At 33.1% G+C, this 25,474-nt stretch overlaps 1 protein-coding gene across 1 annotated transcript in view; it reads left to right on the top strand.

The window, feature by feature from the left end:
- The window catches only part of LOC134274312 (uncharacterized), a 35,338-nt gene that overhangs the window by 2,749 nt on the left and 7,115 nt on the right, over positions 1 to 25,474 (top strand). The window contains exons 2-6 of the mRNA XM_062756586.1: positions 669 to 731; positions 889 to 930; positions 7,995 to 8,098; positions 9,760 to 9,888; positions 10,003 to 10,127. Coding sequence (XP_062612570.1) covers positions 669 to 731; positions 889 to 930; positions 7,995 to 8,098; positions 9,760 to 9,888; positions 10,003 to 10,127 — 463 coding nt within the window. The remainder of the gene's footprint in view (positions 1 to 668; positions 732 to 888; positions 931 to 7,994; positions 8,099 to 9,759; positions 9,889 to 10,002; positions 10,128 to 25,474) is intronic.

Genomic DNA, 25,474 nt, shown 5'->3' with positions numbered 1-25,474 from the left:
GGACTATTAAAACAACAACCAAAATCAAAGATAATCCTAACTTTGCAGCTTTTGAATACTTTTAAGCAAAAAGAGAATTTCTATTGTTAGACTAACTGTCCACTACCTTGGGTCACAGGTTGGGTGCCTTGAGGCAAGGAAAAGTATGATTGCTTCTCATTGTGCTGAACTGTTACCAATCAATTATCCTTGTTGAACATAAATGGTCTCCATAAGGCATTATAATATCATTGCAGAAGTAACTGTATCAATTTCTTTATATAGCCCCAAAACTTGTAGAACTTGGAGTACAAAGTCTCTCAAGGAGACGTAATTTGATGAGCGATTTTTACATGCATTATTTTAAAAAGAGTTCAAAGTTGTATATCATCACTGCACCATGGTGCGCTTTTTTGTAAATACTGAGAAAATTACACCTTTAAGAAAAAAGTGTAGTAAAATAGCTAAATTAAGCTATACTGAATAGCTTAATAAAGCTATTTAGCTATTTAAAGCTATATAGCTAAATCAAGATATTGTACTGGACCTGAAAATTTTTCATTATTTGACTTAAAATTTTAATGAAGACATTTATTAGTATACCAATAATCTTTTTATTAAATAAGTTTCAAGGTATTTAATGTTGTTTTGCATGTTTTAAAAGACTTTACCTGGTTTATGTTTGACAGATTACCCTCTGGGCACCTGTCCATTGTGTTGGTGAGGATATGCCTCTACCATTTCATTCTCAGGTAAGTTCCAAAACAGAGAAATAACATATACCATGATACTTAATAATAAATACAGCTAATATTCATAGCAAACACAAGAGGAAGATTTATTATAAGGATAATGGAAAAGTACTTGTGCTTCATCATCAAATTATTGTTTTATTGTATTATTCTTCAGGACAACTTTTTGCCACCCATTTTGAAAGACGTTCAGTTACAGGTATGCAGTTTAGTTTTGAAAAAAAGAGAATTTCATTTTTTTTTACCTATAAACTAAGTTGACAACTGAAATTGAATCTTTTTGTAGTTGGATTTCATTGTTATATTTTAATACACTGTTTCTGTGATCCTTCATCTTTGAAAAATATTCCAATTTTTTTTATAGTCTCTTTAAGATTTCTTAACTTTTTTCTTTACAAGTTTTTATAAGTAAAATTCCTTTTTAAGCTAAATTTTTTAGAAATTTCACAGGCTCATACCTAACATAAGGGAAGCTTTTCGGAGGTATCCCTCGACCCAGTATCAAGACCATTTTGACAAGAACAAGGTCACATTATACTTATTACATGGTTTAACTTTAAGCCCTAACTTAAGAACCAAAAAAGTAAACTTATGCTTGAGATAAAGTTTACTTTTCATCGAAAATTATGTCCTGGCCAAGGTAAATAAGACAGGTCTAGGACACTAAGGATGTCATTTTGGAAATGAACTTAAAAATATATACAGTGTATAGGTAAAAATACTACTATTCTATAGGATAAAACATTTTTGTAGAAGTAGCATAAAGTATATATTGATCTCTTAATTAAATACTAAATTCAGTCATCATTGCTCTTATCCAGAGGTGTTCCAGCCTTCTTCCCTAATTACTTAAGCAATGAAATCAATCATTATTTTCTATGGAAGAGCTAATGTAACATCTGTAGTCAATGTGAGCATGACTATTTCCGTGTCAATGTTAATAAATATGAGTTGACCAATCACACAGCGAGGGTGTGAATTGTTTATGATGGATGCATCTGTGACGTAAAAGATAGTGACTTAATGCAAAACGGCACACTTAACTGAAAATACTAATAAAATAAATTGAGACATATTAAGTTCTTGTATTCATGTCTGTCTGTCTGTCTGTCTGTCTATTCATAACTAAAATACTATCATGAACAATTGTATTGGTTTTGTGATGGATGATTGAAATGCCCATTTAAGGTGAAGATGTTTTGAACTCTTTCAGGTTTTTGGAGAAGGGGACTTCGGTTTGATCATAAGATTAAGAATTTATATATATATCATGCACTTGCTTTATTTAACCTCTATTAACATTCTTAATTACAGAATAACAATATATATTTTCTATGCACAATTTCTTAATCACATTTTTATGCACATTTACTTTTTAAGATATGCTTAAAGTTTTTTTTTTATTTTGATGGTGATGGTTTGGTATGAGGTATATATATATTTGTGTTGTATATAATAGAAACAACCTAATTGTGTCCCCATCAGAGGAGAGCGACACATAGGGATCACTTTACCTAGCATCTGTCTGTCTGTCTGGTATAACAGAGGTTCACTATGAGGATAATTGGGCAAATTTTCCTGTATTCTAGGTTATTTTTGTATTGTGGTATAACACCCTCAATAACAAGGTTTACTTAAAGCAATATGAGCTGCATTTTTGAGAATTGTATTTTGCTGGTAAAATGTGTTATTAATTTTTATGCTATTTAAGCCCTTATGATCAATAAGACCTAAATAAAGTTTTAAAATAAATCAATATTGTTCAGGATGACTATAATGTAACTTTGCCTCTATCAAAGCTTATTAAAAAAAAATCTCCCATAGGTAAAGTATTTGTTTCTCAATATGTCACCATTTTCCCCCAAAATAGCACAATAATATGATATTTTTACAAGCTATTTTTTCAATGATTTTAAATGAATATTCACAATTTTTCTTTATAGTATGCTGTAAAAAAAATTTCACTTTCTTCATATTTTTAAGGTTTTTTTTTAGCTCACCTCGATGAAGTCGAGATGAGCTTATGTTATACCCCCAGCGTTAGCGTCGGCGTCCCGGTTAAAGTTTTAGGAGCAGGTCCATTCCCAAATATTTACATTTGCTGATGTCTCTCCTTATAATTTAATTCTGGTTGTAACGCTGTATTTGATTGGATAAAAAAATTACTTCATATCGTATAAAATGGGTTGCCTATGTCACAATGACTTACGTCAAAAACGTATCAATCCGCCTGACGTTACATTCAAATTTGAAAGTCATTTTGTTAGAACAATCATCTTTTTTTCTTACATCAAATGAATGAAAATTAAATTATAAGCAATGAATTTTATAGCTACCCATTTTATACGGTATAAACTGGGTTGGAATAGCTTACGCTTTTTTATAAACCGCTTCGCAGTTTATAAAGCGTAAACTGCCCCAACCCAGTTTATACCGTATAAAATGGGTAGCTATTAAATTCATTTCTTAAATATAACAATGCTAATACCGGGTAAAATTGAAATTCAATTTTCAATGACATGCAGTTGGTCACATGATCAGACTTTCTTGTATATGGAAAGCAAACTGCATGAGCAATTTGGAAAGTTCCGACTGTGACGTCATATGACGACACAGATACTTTACATTGCATTTAAAAATCAAAGTATATATAATGCCTATATTTCTTTGTATCTTGAATAAAAATGTAAATATAAGAAATAAAATATCATTTTTTAGAGTTTCATAGGAGTATGACATGAAGTCGTCACGTGATCAAATCTACTATAACGCCCTTTGTGCGTTATAGAATTTGATCAGGTGACGGACTTCATGTCATATCCCAATGAAATTCTAAAAATGATACCTTATTTCTTAAGTAACTACATGTGTAAGCCCTACCTGGACCAAACTTGCGTGGATGATGCGTCCAGGGATGGACACTACCAGACTTGCTCTGGATGCTGAATCTGACTTACATTTTCCAGATGAGTGACCAGGTTAAAGTTTTTGGAGCAGGTCCATTCCCGAGTAATAATAAGCCCTACCCAGACTAAACTTGCATGGATGATGCATCTAGGGATGGACACTACCAGACTTGCTTCGGATGCTGGATCTGACCTACATTTTCCAGATGATTGACCAGGTTCAAGTTTTTGAAACAGGTCCATTCCCAAGTAACTAAAAGCCACTGCTGGATGATGGATCTGACCTACATTTTCCAGATTAGTGACCAGGTTATTCCCAATAAACTATAAGCCCTACCCAGACCAATCTTGCATGGATGATTCATCTATAGATGGACAATTTAAACTTGTTTCGGATGCTGGATCTGACCTACATTTTCCAAAAGAGTGACCATGTTAAAGTTTTTGGAACAGGTTAATCCCCAATGAACTTGAAGACCTATTTAAACTGAACTTGCTTGAATATTGTTTTCAGGATAAATTTTAATATTTGCATTACTTAAACTGATAACATTTGTCGAGGTGAGCTTCGTAATCTTTGATTACCTTTGTTTTAAAATCCTTAAAGCGAAGAACCAAGCTCCCTTACAAGGGGAGTTAATTAAGAGAGACAAAAATAGGTTTGGGCCAATAAAAAATCTTCTTCTCAAGAGCTAATGGGATAGAACAGCTGAAAATTTACTCTGGTGTGCATTGCGGCCCATGGGCCTCTTGTTTTCAATATCTTTGGATTCAAATATTTACTGCTATAAAAAAGGCAACACGTCTTTATTGGAACACTTTAGTCTGCTTAATTTCTTCTATAACCTGATAGCTTATGTAAAATTCTTTCTCTTCTTGCTGAATTCTTTGATAACCCTTAACTTTAATAGTTTCTACTATTTCCTAACACTACTGCACTATTCCTAATACTACTGCACTATTCCTAACACTACTGCACTGAATTAACATCATTACAGGTAGTGTACAGACAGTCTAAGACATGGGTTCAATTCCCATCACTGCCAATATGTTGACTAAATTTATGTATGACTTATAACCTAATTCCAGTAATGGAGCACACTGCATGAAAGTCTTTTTGCACAAGGAAAAAACTGTGTTGAACCTCACTGTTACATTGTTATTTGACTTATTTCTCTCACAAAAAAAGACTTTTTTGTATAATTATACAGATGAAGTAATGATAATTTATTTATTAGTACATGTATCAGTATTTAACTTGTTTTTCTTGACTGTAAATGTAATGATAACAGAAAGAAAACAGATTGTTTCCTTCTTTAAATTAGAACACTGCAATACACATATTTTCATAATATATAAATGTTTTCATGTTTTATGAACGTTATTGTAACTATGTAATTAGGAACTTGAGTCCATGGAAAATGTATTAAAAGAAGTAGATGAAACACAGCGAGTACAACTGGATCATCAGCTACAACTTGTTCAGCAGGATGAGTATCTTTCCCAGTATGGTTTGTATCGAACCCATATTCAAGGAGACGGTAACTGTTTGTTTCGTTCTATTAGTTTTGCTTTATATGGCACTGAAGACCATCATATCTCTTTACGGGAATTAGCTGTAAATCACATTCAAGAAAACTTAGAAGACTTCAGCTTTTATTTGTATGGAAATAGTGAATTTCCCATGACTGACTCTGAAATTGTTACCTTTCTCACTAATTTAAGGCAATCAGGAACATTTGCAGGACAAGAGTCAATAGTAGCTTTGTCCAGAGTGTTAGGTTTAAATATACTTGTAACTATTGGAGGGGATTCTCAAAGTCCATAGGTTAGAACATTAGAACACAATTGTCAAAATTCAGATCACATTATTGATTTGGTTTGGACGAGGGCGGGGGGTGGTCATTACGAAACTGTAGTAGAGAACCCAAAATTAAGAGAACAAACACTGCCTAGGTCATCAGAAAACACCAATAGGATTTCTAACAACGATAAAAGTAATTACAACTGGAGGTCTGATTCAAAAACTTGCAAAGAAATCAGTTTAGATCTGTTAGAAGATATCAAGAGCTACAAAATTAAAAATCAAAATATGGAACATTCTTATGGCAGACAAAATAAAGATACTTATGTAAATTCAGGGTCTAAGACAAAATGCCCTAGATGCGATAGAAATTTTTACAACAAGGCAACAATGATAAGACATCAAAAGTTGGTTCATGATTTAGAAAATAAAAACAAAATTCCTTGCTCTATATCATCATGTTCTTTGACATTTCATAATGTGGATGTTTTAGTTGACCATCTTAAAAATTCTCATGAAGCCTGTATAGAAGTTGAAAATCTCAGTTTTGAAAACATTGGCTTATTTGATCAGTTTAAAGAGGAGGAGAGTATTAAAATTCACTGTAGGTATGTTAAGCAGAGGAAAAATAAAATCAATAAGGATGGCAGTCAGTCCTATACTCTTGTTTGTCACAGGGATGGGGTAAAACGGGTTCATTTAAAAAAAGGTAAAACTTACTCTGGAAAACGCAAAGAAAACATTAAAGGGTCTTGCAAAATTCAAAAATTATGTCCTTCTAGAATGTCGGTCAAAATTAAATCAGATGGCTCTGTTTCAGTGAAGTACATTAAGTCCCATACTCACTCAATTTCTTTTGAAGAAAGCAAATTCTTACCTTTGCCAGACTCCATCAAGTCAGAAATTTGCACAATGTTAGCTCTGAAAATTCCAATTAACACTATACTTGACAAAATTAGAGAAAATGTAGGTGAACGCAACCAACGTGATGACTTAAGTAAATTGAAATATTATCATTTGTTGGATAGAAAAACTATTCATAATTTGAAGAAAACTATTGTTGATTCATCTGTTATTAGACATTCTGATGATGCCACTTCAACCTTTCTGAGAGTAAATGAATTAAGAACCGAATTATATGATCCAATATTATTGTATAAACAGCAAAATATTAATGATCCATCTATAGGGCTTCAAAAGGAGGATTTTTTGCTTGCTCTAATGACCAAGCAGCAGCTTGAAATGTTTGAAAAGTTTGCTCCTGTAATACTTTGCATGGATTCAACCCATAAAACAAATATTTATTCTTTTAAATTGATAACTCTTTTGGTCTTAGATGAATTTAGGCATGGTTACCCTGTTGCTTTTTGTATAAGTAACAGAGAGAGTGAGGATATTATCTCTGTCTTTTTGAATTCTGTCAAAATGAAAGCCCCTAATACAAAAATTAATATTCTCATGACTGATGATGACAGTTCCGGTTGGAATGCTGCCAAGAAAATTTTTGGGGGGGACATCAAGCATTTTCTCTGTCATTGGCATGTGCATGAAAATTGGAAGAAAAAGATTAGACAACTTGTTAAGGACCAAAACCTACAAGCAGAAATTTATTCTTACTTATGTGCTTCTTTACAAGCAGAAACTGAAACTCTTTTTTCTCGCTATGTCCAGGAATTGTCCAAAAAATTAGAAGGTGTAAATCCAGAATTTTTACAATATTTCCAAAATTACTACTTGAGTAGAAAAGAAATTTGGGCAAAATGTTACAGGAAAGGGGAATTTGGCAATGTACATACTAATATGTTCGTAGAAAGCTTCCACAATCAATTAAAAACAGTATTTTTTGAAGGTAAACGCAATAGACGGATTGATGTTTTGATTGATATTCTCTTACAAATTGAAAAAAATGTATTCATGACACGTTTACATCGTATGAGATTTAATTTGCCCTCAGGAGAAAATATAGATAATGCAGATCGTCATCAAAGAAGTTTAGATATTAAGGACTCATGTATTTTACAAATTAGTGACAATTTTTTTACAGTAACATCATCAGATTCTACATATGACATCAAGAAACTAGTTGGCACATGCAATGAGTTATATTGTTTCAACAAGTGCAAAAAATTTCCTTGTGTTAACCTTTGTAAACATCTTTTTTCATGTTCTTGTCCAGATTACAAAAATGGTCATGTCTGCAAACATCTACACAAAATACATGCAGTTGTCAATTTGAATAGCAATACAAATAAACCATCTAATGCAGATGTTGATTTTACACCAGAACAACACTTATCAGATAATGATACAGGTACATCAGTGTCTATTCAGGATCATTCTGATCAAAAGATTCAACAGATTGAGAAAAAATTGAACATAATTGCTGAACAGATTAGAAACAATCCGTCAGTTCAAAAACATAGGCTAGATAATATTTTATGTGCTTTAGACCATATTATTTCAGCAAATGAGGGTAGCAATGACATTGACAGTTCTTTAAAAGATTTCAAAAAGACAGAGAAGATTTCTTCTAATGCTAAAAATTTATTACAGCCTCGATTTAAACAAACTTCTAAAAAACCTGGTAGGATTCCAAACCCCCATTTTAAAAAACCAACAGATGATGAAATGAGGAATCTTCTTCCCAATGACTCAGGGTAAGTTCTTTCTTACAGGAATAAGTTATTAGGCAAAGCAATTTCAGACCTATTTAATATCTTGGATGCCAAGATGATTATATGAAAAATAGACAAATGTGCACCTGAAAAATAAAAATATATTAGTGTGTACAGAGATTAGGGCTTGAAGGCCACAAATCATGTTGCTGTGAACTTGCTGGAATTTTTTTAAAATCATTTTTAGCTGTACTGGTCAGAGACCAGATGAACTTATGCAATAGTAAGTCTGTATCTATCAATCTGTCTGTCTGTAAACAATTTTTTTTAAAAATACTACTCCCCCTACAATTTTGGTATGATTACAATATAAATTGACACAAAAAAAAAACTACAAATATAATTAAGCAATGCATCATTATTTTTTGAAAGATATAGTCTCGTAAATGCAACAATGTGTGCTATCAAATTGAGTGCAATCAAATGAATATCTCATTAATAAATAATGCACATTAGCGCATTATGAAAATTTGTTTGCACACACGGTTGCAATTATGAGACTATATCTTTAAAAAAAAAATGTTTCATTGCTTATATTTACATTTTTTAGCTCTCTACCTTCACTGCAAATGTGGTTTTTGATTAGGTCAACTTAGGTGACCAATTGCTATCCGTTTTCGTCCGTCGTCGTGCGTTAACACTTGAACATTTTTAGCTCCTTCTCTGCAACCACTCAACCAAATATAACATAAAGCATCTATAGGTGAAGGGGAACAAAAATTGTGAATTTCATGGCCCTACCCCCCTTCAGGGGGCCTGAGGGATGGGGCCAAAACCACTAAAATTAATGCAATCTTTAAAAATCTTCTTTACCCCTGGACATCAAGCAGTCAAACTGTTTGCATGATTGTAATCAGCATTCAGTCCTTTACCAAAATTGTAAAATTCATATGGCCCTGGGGTCAGGGGTTCTAGTGCTAGGGCGGGGCTTAAAGTAGGTTATATAGTGGAAATGCATTATTTCTTTGAAAATCTTCACCTCTGCTCCTGTTGAATGGTGTTGCCAACTTGCCATGGTTACCAAAATCAAACTTTCTTTCAAATTATTTAAGTAATTAAGCGTATTTCAACTTATGTTATACAATATAACATAACTTGGGGCAGTTTACACTTCATAAACCACAAAGCGATTTATAAAAAAGCGTAAACTGCCCCAAGTTATGTTATATCGTATAACATAGGTTAAAATAAGCTAAATTCCTTATAATTTAATTTCAATGTAGAAAATGAGACAATTTTTCCTCCTGAAAAAGGCTTCAAATTGAGCATATTTTAAAAGTAACGTGAAGACGTTTTTGACGAAGCTCATTGTGACGTAGACAACTTATGTTATGACCATAGAAAATGAATATTTTATCCAATCAAATGACGTGTTACAAGTATATTTAAATTATTTAAAAGGATACTCCAACAGTTTTAGTCTGATGGCAAAAAATCTTGCCTCAAAAAGAGACTAAGCCAAGGATCATTAATCTATTAAATGTATTTATTGCTGTTGCAAAGTTTCAAGTCCAATTGCTACTTTTATCGTCCTTTGTTAAGTACAGACCAGTAGAGCTACAGTCTCGTTAGAGCTAGACTTCTGGTTTGAAATTACCATTTATAAATGTATATGAAAAAATAATATTTTTATAAATTTACAGATCATCTCAAGTCTCCTCAGTACCTGTTTCCTTGCCTGGACCATCTGTGGCACCATATCCTCCCCTAAGACTGGTCCCCCAAACAACGAACGCACTACCTACACAGCCACCACAACAAAGTGTATTTAGGTATACTCAACATGTCTAATGCACATAACTCTCTCTTCTGAACTGTAAATTGTAGTTTTATGAGCTTATTTTAAAAAGAATTACAGTATGCTCAAATTTTATAATGAAATGTAGTGTTGGAACTGGATTGGGACAGCCAACATGGATGAGAGTACCACCCTCTATGATTGGAAGGAGGATTGTTACCACCATTAATGGCAGGAAGCAGGTCATTGTCTTCACAAATGGAGGAGGAAATGGTATCAATTACACACATCTTCTATGTAATTTTATGGTTTTTTCTTTCTGCTATTGTTGTGAGATGTGTATTGTTTCATTATGTATATAATTAGTAACATTAAGTTTCTTGAACATTCCAGAGTGGTCAACATGTTCGGTCATTTTATCTAGAACATTCTTTAATTTTGTGTATGTCCAGATTGTTCCAGTAATATCATGTTTTAACAAATTCTAGAATATTCTAGATTTATATTACTGTATAAATACCCTGTCAATTCGATGCATAGATATACTATACTATACTTTGTCGTATATTAGCACTATTGAGATATAAATGGGATATATTTTCACTGGGACATTGTGTGCAGCAACGGACACTCTGATGTATGTATTTTTAGATTCTTGCTAAGTTTGTACTTTATGTTTGATATATTTATTATATATTACTGTAAATAAATTATTGTTAAGTTTAAATTGTGTTATTGATCTTTGCTGGCATTTCGGGTAATTCTGACCCATAACAGAATTGGGGGCTCGTCCGGGATCAAGAATTTCTTGCACTTTTGCAGTTTATTTTGTTAATTGAACCGTTAAATTTGATTATAAGCCAGCAGAAATCAACATGGTGTTTTCGGTCACAGACTTTCTTAGTTCACCAAGTGTTCAGGGTTTTGATACGTTAAAAAAGGATGACTTGATCGCATTAGGTTTACATTTTGGGTTAGATGTTAAATCCTCTCAGAAAAAGCAAGACATTAGAATTAAGGTTGCAAACAAACTAGTAGAAGAAAACATCTTTGAAAAATACCATCTTCCAGAATATACAGTTAAATCAGAGTTAGGCTCTTATAAAATGGCAGAATATCAGTTTCAATTAGAGTTAGAGAAAATGCGATTTGAAAGAGAAAAATTAGAAAGAGAAAGAGAAGAACGAGAGAGTGAACGAAAATTTGAATTAGACAAATTAGAAAGACAAGAGCGAGAAAGAGAGCGTGAAATGAACTTTGAATTAGAGAAATTAAAATTACAGAACCAACCAGAACCGTCAGTTGTCAAAACTGAATTTGATGCAGCAAAAAATATCAGATTAGTTCCAAAATTTCAAGAAAAATCTGTAGACAAATATTTTCCACAATTCGAAAAGGTAGCAGAGAATCTTAAATGGCCACGAAATGTTTGGTCAACAATGTTACAAAGTGTACTGGTTGGAAAAGCGGCTGAGGTATACTCTGCACTAGGGGTAGTTGAGAGTTCAGACTATGAGAAGGTCAAAGCAGCAATATTAAAAGCATATGAATTAGTACCTGAAGCGTATAGACAAAAGTTCAGAAAGTATAGAAAGTTTGATAATCAAACATTTGTTGAATTTTCACGAGAGAAAGAAGATTTATTCGATCACTGGTTTAGATCTAAGAAACTTGATAAAACTTTTGCTAATTTGCGCCAAGTCATCCTGGTAGAAGAGTTTAAGGAATGTGTTCCTCAAGATTTGAAAACACATTTAGAAGATAAGAATGTGAAAACTCTTGAAGAGGCAGCAGTCATATCTGATACTTATGCTCTGTCTCATAAAAAGAATTTTGTTTCAAGATCTCAGACTAGCAGTAATTCTACCAATTCAGACACATATAAAAAGAGTGGTTCAGGGTCTCAGTCTTTCACAAGTTCCCAGTCTCCATCCCAAGGTGGTTTTAAGTCCGGTTCAGGACGTGCTGAAGGATTGTCTGGAATAGGGTCGCTTCCTACTTGTAGTTATTGTAAGAAAAAGGGTCATCTGATCAGTGAATGCTTTAAACTTAAGAGAAAAAATGATTTTGATAAAACTCAACCACATGCTTGTGCGGCAGTTAGAGGTGATAGAGAAGCCTTAGTTTCAATTTGTTCTGACACTCCTGATGTCCAGGGTTTACAGTCCAGTTCTATTGATTCTATGGAGGATTATAAGCCCTTTATGTCTCAGGGATTTGTTTCACTCGGTGACTCTAGCGAAATAAAACCTGTCCAGATTTTGAGAGATACTGGTGCTGCACAGACGTTATTGTTAGAGGGCGTGCTTCCTTTGTCTGAGCAGACTTCTACTGGTGGGTCAGTTTTATTACAGGGTGTGGAGCTAGGCGTCATTGATGTTCCCCTGCATAGAATTAGTTTGAAGTCAGATTTAGTTACTGGACCTGTTATCGTAGGTGTTCGACCTACTCTTCCCGTTCCAGGCATTTCTTTGTTGTTAGGCAACGATCTGGCTGGTGGAAAAGTTGTACCAGATCCTATAGTTTGTGAGAAGATCACTCCAGATGTCATGTATAATGATGAAGATGATGACATTTATCCAGCCTGTGCTGTTACTAGAGCGATGGCCAGAAGACGAGAAATGGAGGCAGACCATACTCAAGCCTTTGACGAGACGAATTCCTCTGTTGATATTGATTTGAATGACACTTTCTTATCTGACCTTAATGGCACTCAAACAAACATGGAACCACACAATATCAAGAAGCAAGAGAAGAAAGAACTGTTACCAAAATTTGGTGGTGAGGATGATGAGTTGCATCCACTAGTTAGCAAAGGCAAGGACATCCTCAGCCGAGAACGTTTACTCTCTGAACAACATAAAGACCCAGATATCATTCAACTTAGTAAGAGGGCACTTCCACCAGAAGAGGCTACTAAAGTTGGAGAATGCTTCTATATGAAAGATGGCATCCTTATGCGAAAATGGCGACCACCTGATGCTTCTCCAGATGAAGTGTGGCGTGTTGTTCACCAGATAGTGGTCCCAGCTGCTTATCGTCGAGATGTCATGAGTTTGTTTAGCTCACGATACACCTATGGCTGGTCATTTAGGTATCAATAAGACTTATAATAGGATTTTGAGTCATTTTTATTGGCCTAAGCTAAGAAAGGATGTTTCGAAGTTTTGCAAGTCATGCCACGTCTGTCAGATGGTAGGTAAACCAAATCAGAAGATATCATCTGCTCCTCTCCAACCCATTCCAGCTTTTGAAGAACCGTTTAGTCGAGTATTAGTGGATTGTGTAGGACCTTTGCCTAGGACCAGATCTGGAAACCAGTATTTACTTACCATTATGTGTACATCCACTCGATTTCCTGAAGCCATACCTCTAAGGAATATAAAGGCAAAGAGCATAGTTAAGGCCCTAACCAAGTTTTTCAGTTTTGTAGGAGCACCCAAGGCAATTCAGTCGGATCAAGGCTCAAATTTTATGTCGGGGTTGTTCCAGCAAGTCATGCATGAGTTGGGTATAAGGCAATATAGATCAACTGCTTATCATCCTGAGTCCCAGGGAGCGCTAGAACGTTTTCATCAAACCCTAAAAACAATGCTGAAGACCCATTGTTACCAATATGAAAAAGACTGGGATGAAGGGGTTCATCTTGTGCTATTTGCTGCACGAGAAGCAGTCCAGGAGTCTCTTGGGTTCAGTCCTTTTGAATTGGTGTTCGGACATACAGTTAGAGGTCCTTTGAAATTGTTGAAGGAAAAGTGGCTGACTGAGACTAGTGATCTTAATCTTTTAGATTATGTGTCTGATTTCAAAGAAAAACTTTACAATGCTTGTAAATTAGCACAAGAAAATTTGAAGAATTCTCAGATGAAAATGAAAATGTGGTATGACAAAGATGCCAGAAATAGGGTGTTTAAGCCAGGTGATAAGGTTCTTGTATTTTTACCTATTCCTGGTCATCCTTTACAGGCCAGATTTTATGGCCCTTATGAAATTGAAAGCAAGATCAGTGATGTAAACTATGTAGTTAAGACACCAGGTCGACGTAAAGAGAAACGGGTTTGTCACATTAACATGTTAAAAGAGTATTTTGAAAGGTGTGACCGAAATTCTGTAAAACCAGTTTCCACTTTAGCCAATGCTAAGACTGTTCAAAATTATATTGAAAGTGATACGAGTGTAGAAATGAATGAGAAAGATTGTAATCAGAGTGTTCGTTTGAAAAACTCAGAAATTTTGGCTGATTTTGATGCCAAACTTGGACATTTGAACATTCACCAAAAAGAACAAGTTAAAAATTTGATGAATGAGTATCATCAAATCTTCTCGGATGTTCCAAAGAAAACTAATGCAGCTTGTCATGATGTTATAGTTGGCGACGCTCTGCCTATCAAACAACATCCGTACCGTCTGAATCCAATAAAATTGCAGTACCTAAGAAGGGAAGTGCAGTACATGTTGGACAATGACATTGTTGAACCTAGTAAAAGTAACTGGAGCTCACCATGTATTCTTGTACCAAAACAGGACGGTACCTACCGATTATGTACAGACTTTAGAAAGGTGAATTCTGTTACCAAAACTGATTCATATCCAATACCTAGAATCGATGACTGTATTGACAATATTGGAAACGCGAAATTTGTCAGTAAATTTGACCTGTTGAAAGGCTACTGGCAAGTGCCGTTAACAGAAAGAGCAAAAGAAATATCTGCTTTTGCTACACCAGATGGACTTTACCAGTATAAAGTAATGCCTTTTGGCATGAAAAACGCACCAGCTACATTCCAAAGGATGATTCACTCCCTTCTTCAAGACCTTGAGGGATGCGAGGCCTACATTGATGATGTCGTCATATACAGCGACACATGGGACGAACATCTCCGAATCATGCGTGCTTTATTTGACATTTTAGCTAAAGCAAACTTAACTGTGAACCTTGAGAAGAGCGAATTTTGTCATGCCTATGTAGAGTATTTAGGTCATAAAGTAGGTCAAGGTTATGTTACACCTATTATGGCTAAAGTGGAAGCTATTGCAAAGTTCCCGATTCCTACAAACAAGAAAGAATTAATGAGGTTTTTGGGCATGACTGGGTTTTACAGAAAATTTTGTCCAAATTTTTCCTCAGTAGTTAGTCCACTTACAAATCTTTTACAAAAGAGGGTTAACTTTGAATGGACAAAGGACTGTGAAAAATCCTTTCATAAAATCAAATCTGTCCTTATGAGCAACCCAGTTCTGTCAACTCCAGATTTTTCTAAGCAATTTAAGCTTACCGTTGACGCTAGTGATGTTGGAATCGGGGCAGCTTTGTTTCAAGAACATAGTGATAATGTAGATAGAGTTGTTTCTTATTTTTCAAAGAAACTTACAAAATGTCAACGAAATTATTCTACTATTGAAAAAGAATGCCTTGCTTTGTTGTTAGCTTTACAGCATTTTGATGTTTATTTGAATGTTACTTTGCATCCAATTCTTGTGTATACTGATCACAACCCCCTGACATTTTTGCATAAATTGTCAAACAAGAATCAAAGACTGACTAGATGGAGTTTGTTGTTACAAGAATACAACATAACAATTAAGCATATCAAAGGCAAAGACAATGTTATTGCAGACGCCTTGTCAAGAGTATCGTAAACATACTAGATTTTGTATTAATGTACATGTTTTACAATTTAAGTTTTTCATTGACATTCAAACTTTTTAAGGGGGGAGGTGTTGTGAGATGTGTATTGTTTCATTATGTATATAATTAGTAACATTAAGTTTCTTGAACATTCCAGAGTGGTCAACATGTTCGGTCATTTTATCTAGAACATTCTTTAATTTTGTGTATGTCCAGATTGTTCCAGTAATATCATGTTTTAACAAATTCTAGAATATTCTAGATTTATATTACTGTATAAATACCCTGTCAATTCGATGCATAGATATACTATACTATACTTTGTCGTATATTAGCACTATTGAGATATAAATGGGATATATTTTCACTGGGACATTGTGTGCAGCAACGGACACTCTGATGTATGTATTTTTAGATTCTTGCTAAGTTTGTACTTTATGTTTGATATATTTATTATATATTACTGTAAATAAATTATTGTTAAGTTTAAATTGTGTTATTGATCTTTGCTGGCATTTCGGGTAATTCTGACCCATAACACTATTGTTTTGAAAAATTATCTGTAACAAGAAATTTCAATTTTTTCAGATGCAGCTGAGAAAGATGGGGAGTAAAATGGGGGTTGGAAATTCCTTCAGAATGACATTTTAAGGGTGTACAAGGAATGTGAATCACTATGTCAGTCTGTCTTTTCATCCCACTTTAATTTCCTACCAGTACTGGGTTACATTTTAGAAAAGAAATTGTGTAGTTTAAGAGATTTGACAAATAATGCTCTTGACATGAGAATATCATGTCCCTGAAATGAGATTACATACCATTGTAAAGGTCACATCACCTTTAATCCATCCAAGTAACTATAAGCCCTATATTGACCAAACTTGCATGAGTGACACATCTAAGGATGCATACTACCAGGCTTGCTTCAGATGCTGGACCTGACCTACATTTTTTGGGTGAGTGGACAGTTAAAGTATTTGGTGCTAAGCCCTATATTGACCAAACTTGCATGGGTGATACATCTAAAGATGCATACTACCAGGCTTGCTTCAGATGCTGGATCTCTCTTATTGGTAAAAATTTTATGAATATTTATATCAGAAAGGACCCTGAGTGGGGTTTCCTCAGATCCTTTGTGTACAGATATATGTGAGCAGATCAAAGGATCTGAATTTAATCAGATTGACCGTCAATAAAATGTTTTTGCACCTGGTATGTTCATTTAATCTCACTTCAGCTGAAAACTCAAGTAAGCTTTTCTGATCACGTGTTGCTTAGCATCTGTCCATGTGACTGTTAACTTTTAGCTCTTTCAATTTCTTCTTGAGAACCACCTGGTCAATTTTTAACTTAAGTTAGCACAGAGTATCCTTTGCAAATATTAAATTAGTTATTTAGGCTTTGGTTACTCAGATGAGCATTAATATGGCCTATTGCCTCTGTTGATTTAGGCCCAGATTACACAATCTATTATCTTTCATAGTTTTGATGATGGAAAAAAATTCCAAAAACAGTGGAGGTATAAGTCCTATTATAACATCTGTAGTTAGGTTTAGGTTCTTAAATGAAAGATCTGCATCATTCCCTAGGTCTCGAGGTTCTATCCACTGATAATTTGTAAGGATAAGGGTATTAAGTAGGTCAAATGGTAGGATAGTTGATAGGATCTGAGTCGTAGAGGATGTTTGTGGGACGGAACGTCAGCCCAGTAGTAGGTTGGCAAGGGTAGAAGGACAATTTTCCATCTGAAGTCTGAGGCCCCTGTTCTGCATCATTCCCTAGGTCTCGAGGTTCTATCCACTGACAATTTGTAAGGATAAGGGTTTTAAGTAGGATAGTTGATAGGATCTGAGTCTTAGAGGATGTTTGTGGGACGGAATGTCAGCCCAGTAGTAGGTTGGCAAGGGTAGAAGGACAATTTTCCATCTGAAGTCTGAGGCCCCTGTTCTGCATCATTCCCTAGGTCTCGAGGTTCTATCCACTGACAATTTGTAAGGATAAAGGTTTTAAGTAGGATAGTTGATAGGATCTGAGTCTTAGAGGATGTTTGTGGGATGGAATGTCAGCCCAGTAGTAGGTTGGCAAGGGTAGAAGGACAATTTTCCATCTGAAGTCTGAGGCCCCTGTTCTGCATCATTCCCTAGGTCTCGAGGTTCTATCCACTGATATGTTAAATCTGTAGAAGCCAATGCCTTAGATTATGGGTTTCATTTTTAAAAAATGTTGTTTTTTTCCTTTTTTTTTAATTATTATCTTTTTTACATTACTTTTTTTCTCATTGTTTGTTTTCTTTAATTATTTATCCTAAACTGAAAAGTTGCAAATTATGTCATTAATTTTTTTTTCAATTTTTTGCATGCTTTGTGTATCATATTTTGCCTAAAATGTTGTATGTGTGAAATCACTGCATTCAATGTCCATTATTCTTAATGGGATTCAGTTCACCAAAATTTTCTTTCTCATGTTACATTCTTTAGACAGTTAAAAAAAAAAAGAAAAAGAAAACTTGTACTAGCTATCATGATTATTGTGCTTTAATTTTTTATTTCAATAATTTGATGTGGCAATCCCCAGATCTTGCTGCCTAAACTTTCCATTAAGACCTTCTAAGCAAATGCATACATCTAATACATATCCATGTTTAATTAAGCCAGTTGTTAAAGAAAATATTTCTAAATTATAACTGTATATAAATAGAGGAATATTTGATACAAAACTACTCGACTAATTGTATCTGTAATATAGACTTGTGTTACTACATGTATTTCAATTGAAATGCATATCAATCTGATTTTTTGTAAGTAGTAGAAATAATCTTATTTGATTAAAATAATAAAGTAAATTGACTTAACATAGGTAAAACATATTATTTTATGTTTGAAAAAAAAATGAATACTTTACATGTAATTCTAAATATTGTTATATTGTGTTGATCAGCAATAATCGTTACGATGTAGCACATACCTTGGATATTAATCTACTTAATGTTGAAACAAGTTATTAATAAATTTATTTCTCATAAATTCATTAAAACTATAACTAAACAAATGAGCTGTATTATTTGTACATTAGTATAAAGGAAACTAAAATTTAAACTCTGTATCATACCTAACAATCTGTATGAAAAGAGGATTTGTTTTTATTATTACTTTTTATTGTTTTTCATTGTATAACATCTTTAGGTGAAATTGATATGATATACATGTCCTTCTTTATTTCGTTATTTACTGCATGCTTTTCTCCTGAATCCTTTGAAAGGCCCTTTTTCAGAAAAGTTCTTTTATTTTCAAAGGTTTCAGTCTTTTGTTTCACTGTTTATTAACAATGTTAAAAGGGCCGAAACCTTCTTGGTGCCTTACATTTGAAGCTGGATTTAACAGAAAAAATTAAAATGCTTTAATTTTCCAATTAAATGAGAAAATGATTAAATTAGAAACATGTTTTAGATCATTTTTGCACCAGGAAGGTCTCAGGTTATAAATTTGTGTTCTCTTACCTGACTGATGAGGCCCAAAGAGAACATTTAAATATCAGTATTTCACAAAACATTTTTATAATCCATGTTATAAAATGCCAGAGAGGTACTGATTGTTAATTTAATTAATCAATGACGCATTTAAATTTCATATATACATGTACTGGTATACATGTACATGGTATAGTTGAACCTAATCCTACAAGTTAGAGCCTCGCCTAGGATTAAATACTTCTCTGCTACTATGCTCAGAGTGTAAGTGACTGAAAGGTGGCAATAAACTGGAAAAAATATTTTTAAATATGCATATGTATGCTGCACTTCTGAAATTATGAAGCTGGAGTGGCCTTAATTCTCAACTAACCTTAATCAGTTACCACTTGCAGTAAATTACTAATATTTATCAAATTGTCATTATTACTGTGTTGAAACGGCCTTATTACATTCTGTCCACTATCATGAATATATTTCATATATACAGTCATCATGAATCATGTAAGTATGTGCTCATTGTATTGTTCTCCATCTATACTTTCATAGAACCGATAAAAAAATCCCTTCCAATGTATATTGTAATGTCTACATATCTTACATAGTTCATTCATAGGAATGTGCTTTACCAGCAGAGCGTTACATGTATATTATGTACCGGGTAATTATTGTACAAATGATGTACAATTTATCTATGATTATGTACATGATGTATAGCGTTACATTTTATACCAGATTATTGTTTATATATAATGAACAATTGATGATGTGCCTTTGCCAATTATTGTAATTGTGTTTGTGCCAATAAATATTTGTATTTGTATTTGTATTTGTTTAATATAAATTCATTGATGTTGACAGCCTCAGTGAGTCAGTCGTGCTGATTACATGTGCTGATTTGTATAATTTTAGTTATACTTTTATGTAGTCTAGAATTAAAGCATGAAACTGAGCAGACATTTTTCCATTAGAAGTGTCTAAGAATATGGACAGTACATATATAATCATATATATTTATGCTCATGTGGGTCGTGCACATTTTAGATGTATATGAATACCTGGTATATTTTAGATTTTGACCATATTAAGGCTACAGATCCCTAAATGCAAATAATGTACAATTATATATTTACAGTGCAAAATTTTCTTTTCAAATTATACGAGGACTTATAGCTCTACTTTCCAGCATTGATCAGTCAAATACCTCAATCTCACTCCCTACTTCAACCAGCCTGCGTATATTTGATCTAATCTCCTAATCCCTTATTACGGTAGAAGAAACTACAGGCATCTTTATGGAGATATCGACTGTAACATGACTGTCATAAGACAGAAAATTTAAAACAAGTAAATTTATAATTGGTCTGTAGGGAAGGATTGTAAAGGTTTGGCAGGTTGGTTATAGAGTCTAAAATAATGAATGCAAGGATGTTGATTGACCAATGATAGAAGGTGGAGAAATAAAAATGGCCTTTGTACAGTGTATATATATATATGCATATGTTGATTCTGAAATAGAATAAAAAGTACCTTCATGTATTTTCTATCTTAGTTTGTATCTATTTTGAGCAGGTGTCTATATGTGTGTTTGGGGGGGGGGGGGGGGGGGGGGGTGTAACCGACATTGGTTTGTAAACAGGATCGACAAATACACCAACAAAGGTAATAAACGTTTGTATGCTTGCTTCGTTGACTTCCATAAAGCATTTGATACAATAATACACGAAGGCATAAAACTTAAACTTCTTCAATTGAATATAAATGGACTATTCTACAAAATAATATGCAGTATGTACAAATACAGTTATACCTCGATTAAAATTGATAATAAATTAACCCAACCTTTCTCACCTGAACTAGGAGTAAGACAAGGTGATGTCTTAAGCCCGAATATATTCAAAATATTCTTAAATGATCTCGCAAATTTACTAAATGAAGATGTTGTTAACTCAGTCTCACTTTTCAAAAAGCAAATAGGAGCTTTATTATATGCAGACGATTTAGTATTATTATCTGACAACCAGCTAGCCCTGCAACAAAAACTTGATATGTTATACAAATATTGTAAAGAATGGTGTTTGGAAATCAATGTTAACAAAACAAAAGTAATTATTTTCAACAGAAGTGGGCATTTATTAAAAGAAACATTTTCAATTAATGGTATTAATATAGAATGTGTAAAAACATATAAATACCTAGGTATAATACTCTCAAATTCTGGTTCTTTCAAAGAAGCAAGGTGTAATTTATATAACAAAGCTTTAAAGTCATCATTTAAAATATACAAAGATATAAAATCAACAGATCCACCCATTAAAACTTTACTTCATCTATTTGATCACATGATCAAGCCAATAGCTACCTATGGATCCGAAATATGGGGTGTATTGTCATCATCAATGTAAAGAAAAGAAAAATGTTTATTTGATATATTTAAAGATTGGGAGATTGAAAATCTTCATATGAAATTTTGCAAATTTATCATAGGGTCTGGGAAAAGAAGTACCAATATTGCAGTTCTCTCTGAACTGGGTAGACAACCAATATTTTATTCTATTATTATAGCAATTATATCTTACTGGCACAGACTGGAAAACATGCCTGAAAACTCTTTGTTATACAGTGCATACAAAGAAAGCATTATCTTGGACAGTTGTAACGTAAATAGTTGGTTTTCAAATGTAACATATTTCTGTAACAGAATGGGCATAGATTTGTCAAGATGTAAATCAATGAAACTAATAACTTTAAAGAAACATCTGAAAAAAATTATTAGAGAAGATTTCCTTCAATATTGGTTTAAACAAAGAGATGATGGTTGTCTATCGGGTAAACTTACAACATATTTCTATATAAAAAGAAGTTTTGAAATTGAAAAGTATTTATTATTAAAAAATTTTGAACAAAGAAAAATTATATGCAAATTTAGAGTGAGTTCACATAACCTCAGAATAGAAAGTGGAAGGTACGAAAAAAAACTCAACTCTGCTGGAGAGCAAACCACCCTTGCAAGAAATGAAAGAATTTGTAGAATGTGCGACATGAACTGTGTGGAAGATGAGATACACTCACTGATTGAATGTCCATTATATAAGCATGATAGAGATGACTTTTTTAATATTATTGCTAAAAGTAATAAAAATTTATATACTTTAACAAATAAAGAAAAATTTTTATGGATTATGTCTAATGAAGATGACATGTTGCTTATCAAGCTGGGTAATTTTTTAATCAATATCTTTAAAATAAGAAATGGCAAATTATGCAATGTTAAACAAAGAAACAAATAAATACAAAAGAGTAATATATAGAAATACTTTAAACAAACTTTTATTTACAGTATATTGATTATGTATGTTGTAATCCCCAACTGCTGTAACATCATTTATCTTTTGTTAGTTACTGCTATCAATTTTGAATTTCTGCTTGTATGTTTTTTTTTATTTTTCCTTATTACTTGTATGCCCTGATGGGCCCCAAATTGATATTAATAAATCTTGTTCTTGTTCTTGTTCTTGTTCTAAACAGGACACCCCTACACATAGCCCTGAATCCCCTGTACACGAAAGGCACCGACGTGGGTGTATTATATATACTATCAAATACAACAAGTTGACATTTTTGGAAAGATTTTTTTCTGAGTGCAAGGTAAAAGGGGGGGGGGGGTTTCTACCATTGCTCTTGTTTATTTAGCACCTGCGCATTGCGTTGTGTTACCATTTCACAAATATATTAGAAATCTTTGATATATTGAGTAATACAAAGATATAAACTTAATAGAAACAGCAGTTTTCGTTTACTCACGAGAATATTTATTATAGAAGCAACCAAGGCTACTTTCACTTTGTGTGTGACGTGACGTCACAGTTTTGGTCACGTGTTGTGCAGGGAGCTGCCTTTAGACTCGTTCCTATGGTACACTGTACACACAGTCTTGTCAGCGAGCCTATGCATTGTGACGTCATAAACTTTGCAGCGATTCATATCTTGATTATGACGTCATATTAATCCTTCACAGCCTCGGTGGCTGCTTATTTTGACACAATAAAACAGATTTTCACAGCCCTGGAGACTGGAGACTAACGGTTAAATAACAGTATGGTTCTTATCTTATAATTCCCCATGTTACCTACCCTTGAAAGTCAGACTTACTAAATGGTGGATAAAGAGATATTAAGAATATCAACAAAATCGAATCTTCTGTTAAGAATAAATCTTTAATTGTCCAAATGGACATTTGCGGAATAGCGTACAGTGGACAACAGACTTCAGACTTTAAATAAAGGGGAGCATCTCAAAGTTCAGAATTTATAAATTACCTTTACGTTTGAATTAAGTATGTAATGGCATTGATATTGTGGTACCGTTATCAATAAATAACATACTTCTGCGACATTTTTATATAGGAAATGAGAAACACTTGGATTACTTTTATGCTCCCATCGAAAATGTATTTTCTATTTCTCTCTTTAATACTTCTTTATTTAATTATTCTTAATACCTTTTGAATTTTACTATTAATATTATATTTTACATTCAAGATTTTAAAGTTTTAAAAATTGTTTTCGATATGCCTGTTTTAACCCACCCCACTTCCGTAAAAAGGAGAAAAGGGTGTACCTTAATTTATATCGAATTTAAAATAAATAAAGAGTGATGTACATTTGACTTTGCTAGAAACATGATGCAGATTCCTAATCTACTCAGATTTATCAGATTTATACCAATTTCAATTACTTGGTTCAATCCATTTCAATAAGCAATGCTTATATACAGATTTAGTATCAGAACTCAAATTCTAATTTGACTTAATAAAATTAGGGTACAATAGGTTAATTAAAAAGGCAGTTGATATCACCCTCCCACAAACACACTTTTGGTACAGTACTTGTATAGCAGTGAAACTATCTTATGCAAATTTATCTAAAAGTTGAAAATTACAACCCCCCTTCCGCACATACACCCTCCTTCCTGAGAATATGGAATTCTCGAGTTTAGAATCTTCCCTGTTTGTCAAACATTTTTTTCAGGTAAGTTGTAACCCCCTCTGAAAAAACCCACAAATTTTCAAAATCTTAGTTCCTATTTTGTACGTATTTTATATCAAATAACTGGAAACATTTAACTTTTGGTACTTTTATCATTTTTTTTATTCGATGTTTAACAAAATGTAAAAAAAAAAATTTGGTTTCTAGGCTAATTTAGTTAAAGTTTCTATAAGTAAAATATTAAATTAAAGGTTTGACAAAATTCATGCTTTCTACTCAATTCATTTTCCAACGAAATATAGTCAATCAAATTGGAATTGAAAAGTATAATGCAAGTAATATATAGCCCATATTTGTGCATATAGGGCGTAAAACATCCCTTATTTAATAAATTTTATTTACAGTGTATCACATTGATCGGAATTAGTTGTACCAAATTAAAAACAGTTGAAATATACCGTCTGTACAATTCATTTTCTAAAATTGTACATGTAGTTTATGTAGTTCATAAATAATATATACTAAAATATAAGTTATTTCGAGACAATTCGATATTCACAAATAAATTCTTGGCAAACTTTCTAATTAAACCAATCAAAATACGAATTTCAAAATTCTTCAGTTTAAAATTTTCATAGTAAACAGAGGCCTATGCATTTTCAGATGATTTGTTAGAAATTTATATTTTTTAAACCGCTCCCTTAGAAAAGTCCGCCTTTAAATGTCTGAAGTCCGGAAGTCCGCAGTTCGCTCTACGCTATTTCGCAAATGTCCAATACAACGTAATTACCCTGATAATCATTTTTGGGTGATATTAATAAAGTAATTATGATTTTTTATTATCTTAGATAACATGGTGTACGTTTCTCATTTGGTGTAAATGTTAAAAGCAATATTTTTAAGTGATTATTCAAAACATATATTTTCATCTTTTTTTTAAATTATATTTAAACATGCATAGTTTTGTGCAGTATTGTGTCATGATAACAATACGGTTTTATTTCTACAGTCATCAACATGGAAGATATGTTTTGTTCCTAACCATTTATAATCAATTCTCTATGAAATTAAGACTACCTGCTCTTCCTTTAGAAATACACAGTTAATCAACCAACATAGAAACAACTAAACTGGAAGGTAAAGTATGAATGAAATATAATTGTGATTTTTATTTTTTACTATGCATATTTATATTTTGAAATTGATTGAATTGAGAAGTAAGAGATATGATTTTCTAAATTAAAAAGTCGGGGTGGTCACGATCATTTTTAAGCTATATTGATCTCCTTTATAACACGATCGCCATATTTATACTCACAATTTCTAAAGAAAGTTCGGGTATATTGTTGTTACTCATGTCCGTCCGTCCATCAGTCACACTTTTCTTCCCTGAACTCCTCCTACATTTTACACAGTAGCCTAATCATCTTTTGAGACATGGTTGGTGGGGTCATGTAGATGTGCAGTAAGGTTTCGGAATTTAGATTTTGCCCTGGGGGGTCAAATGGGGGTCGAAAAATGACGTTTTTTATGCAAA

This window comes from Saccostrea cucullata, unplaced genomic scaffold, assembly GCF_032062105.1.
Source record: "Saccostrea cucullata isolate Sc308-1 unplaced genomic scaffold, CSIRO_AGI_Scuc_v1 ctg553, whole genome shotgun sequence".
Lineage (NCBI taxonomy): Eukaryota > Metazoa > Mollusca > Bivalvia > Ostreida > Ostreidae > Saccostrea > Saccostrea cuccullata.
The sequence above is the reverse complement of the archived record's forward strand: the minus strand, read 5'-3'. Positions and strand labels throughout refer to the sequence as shown.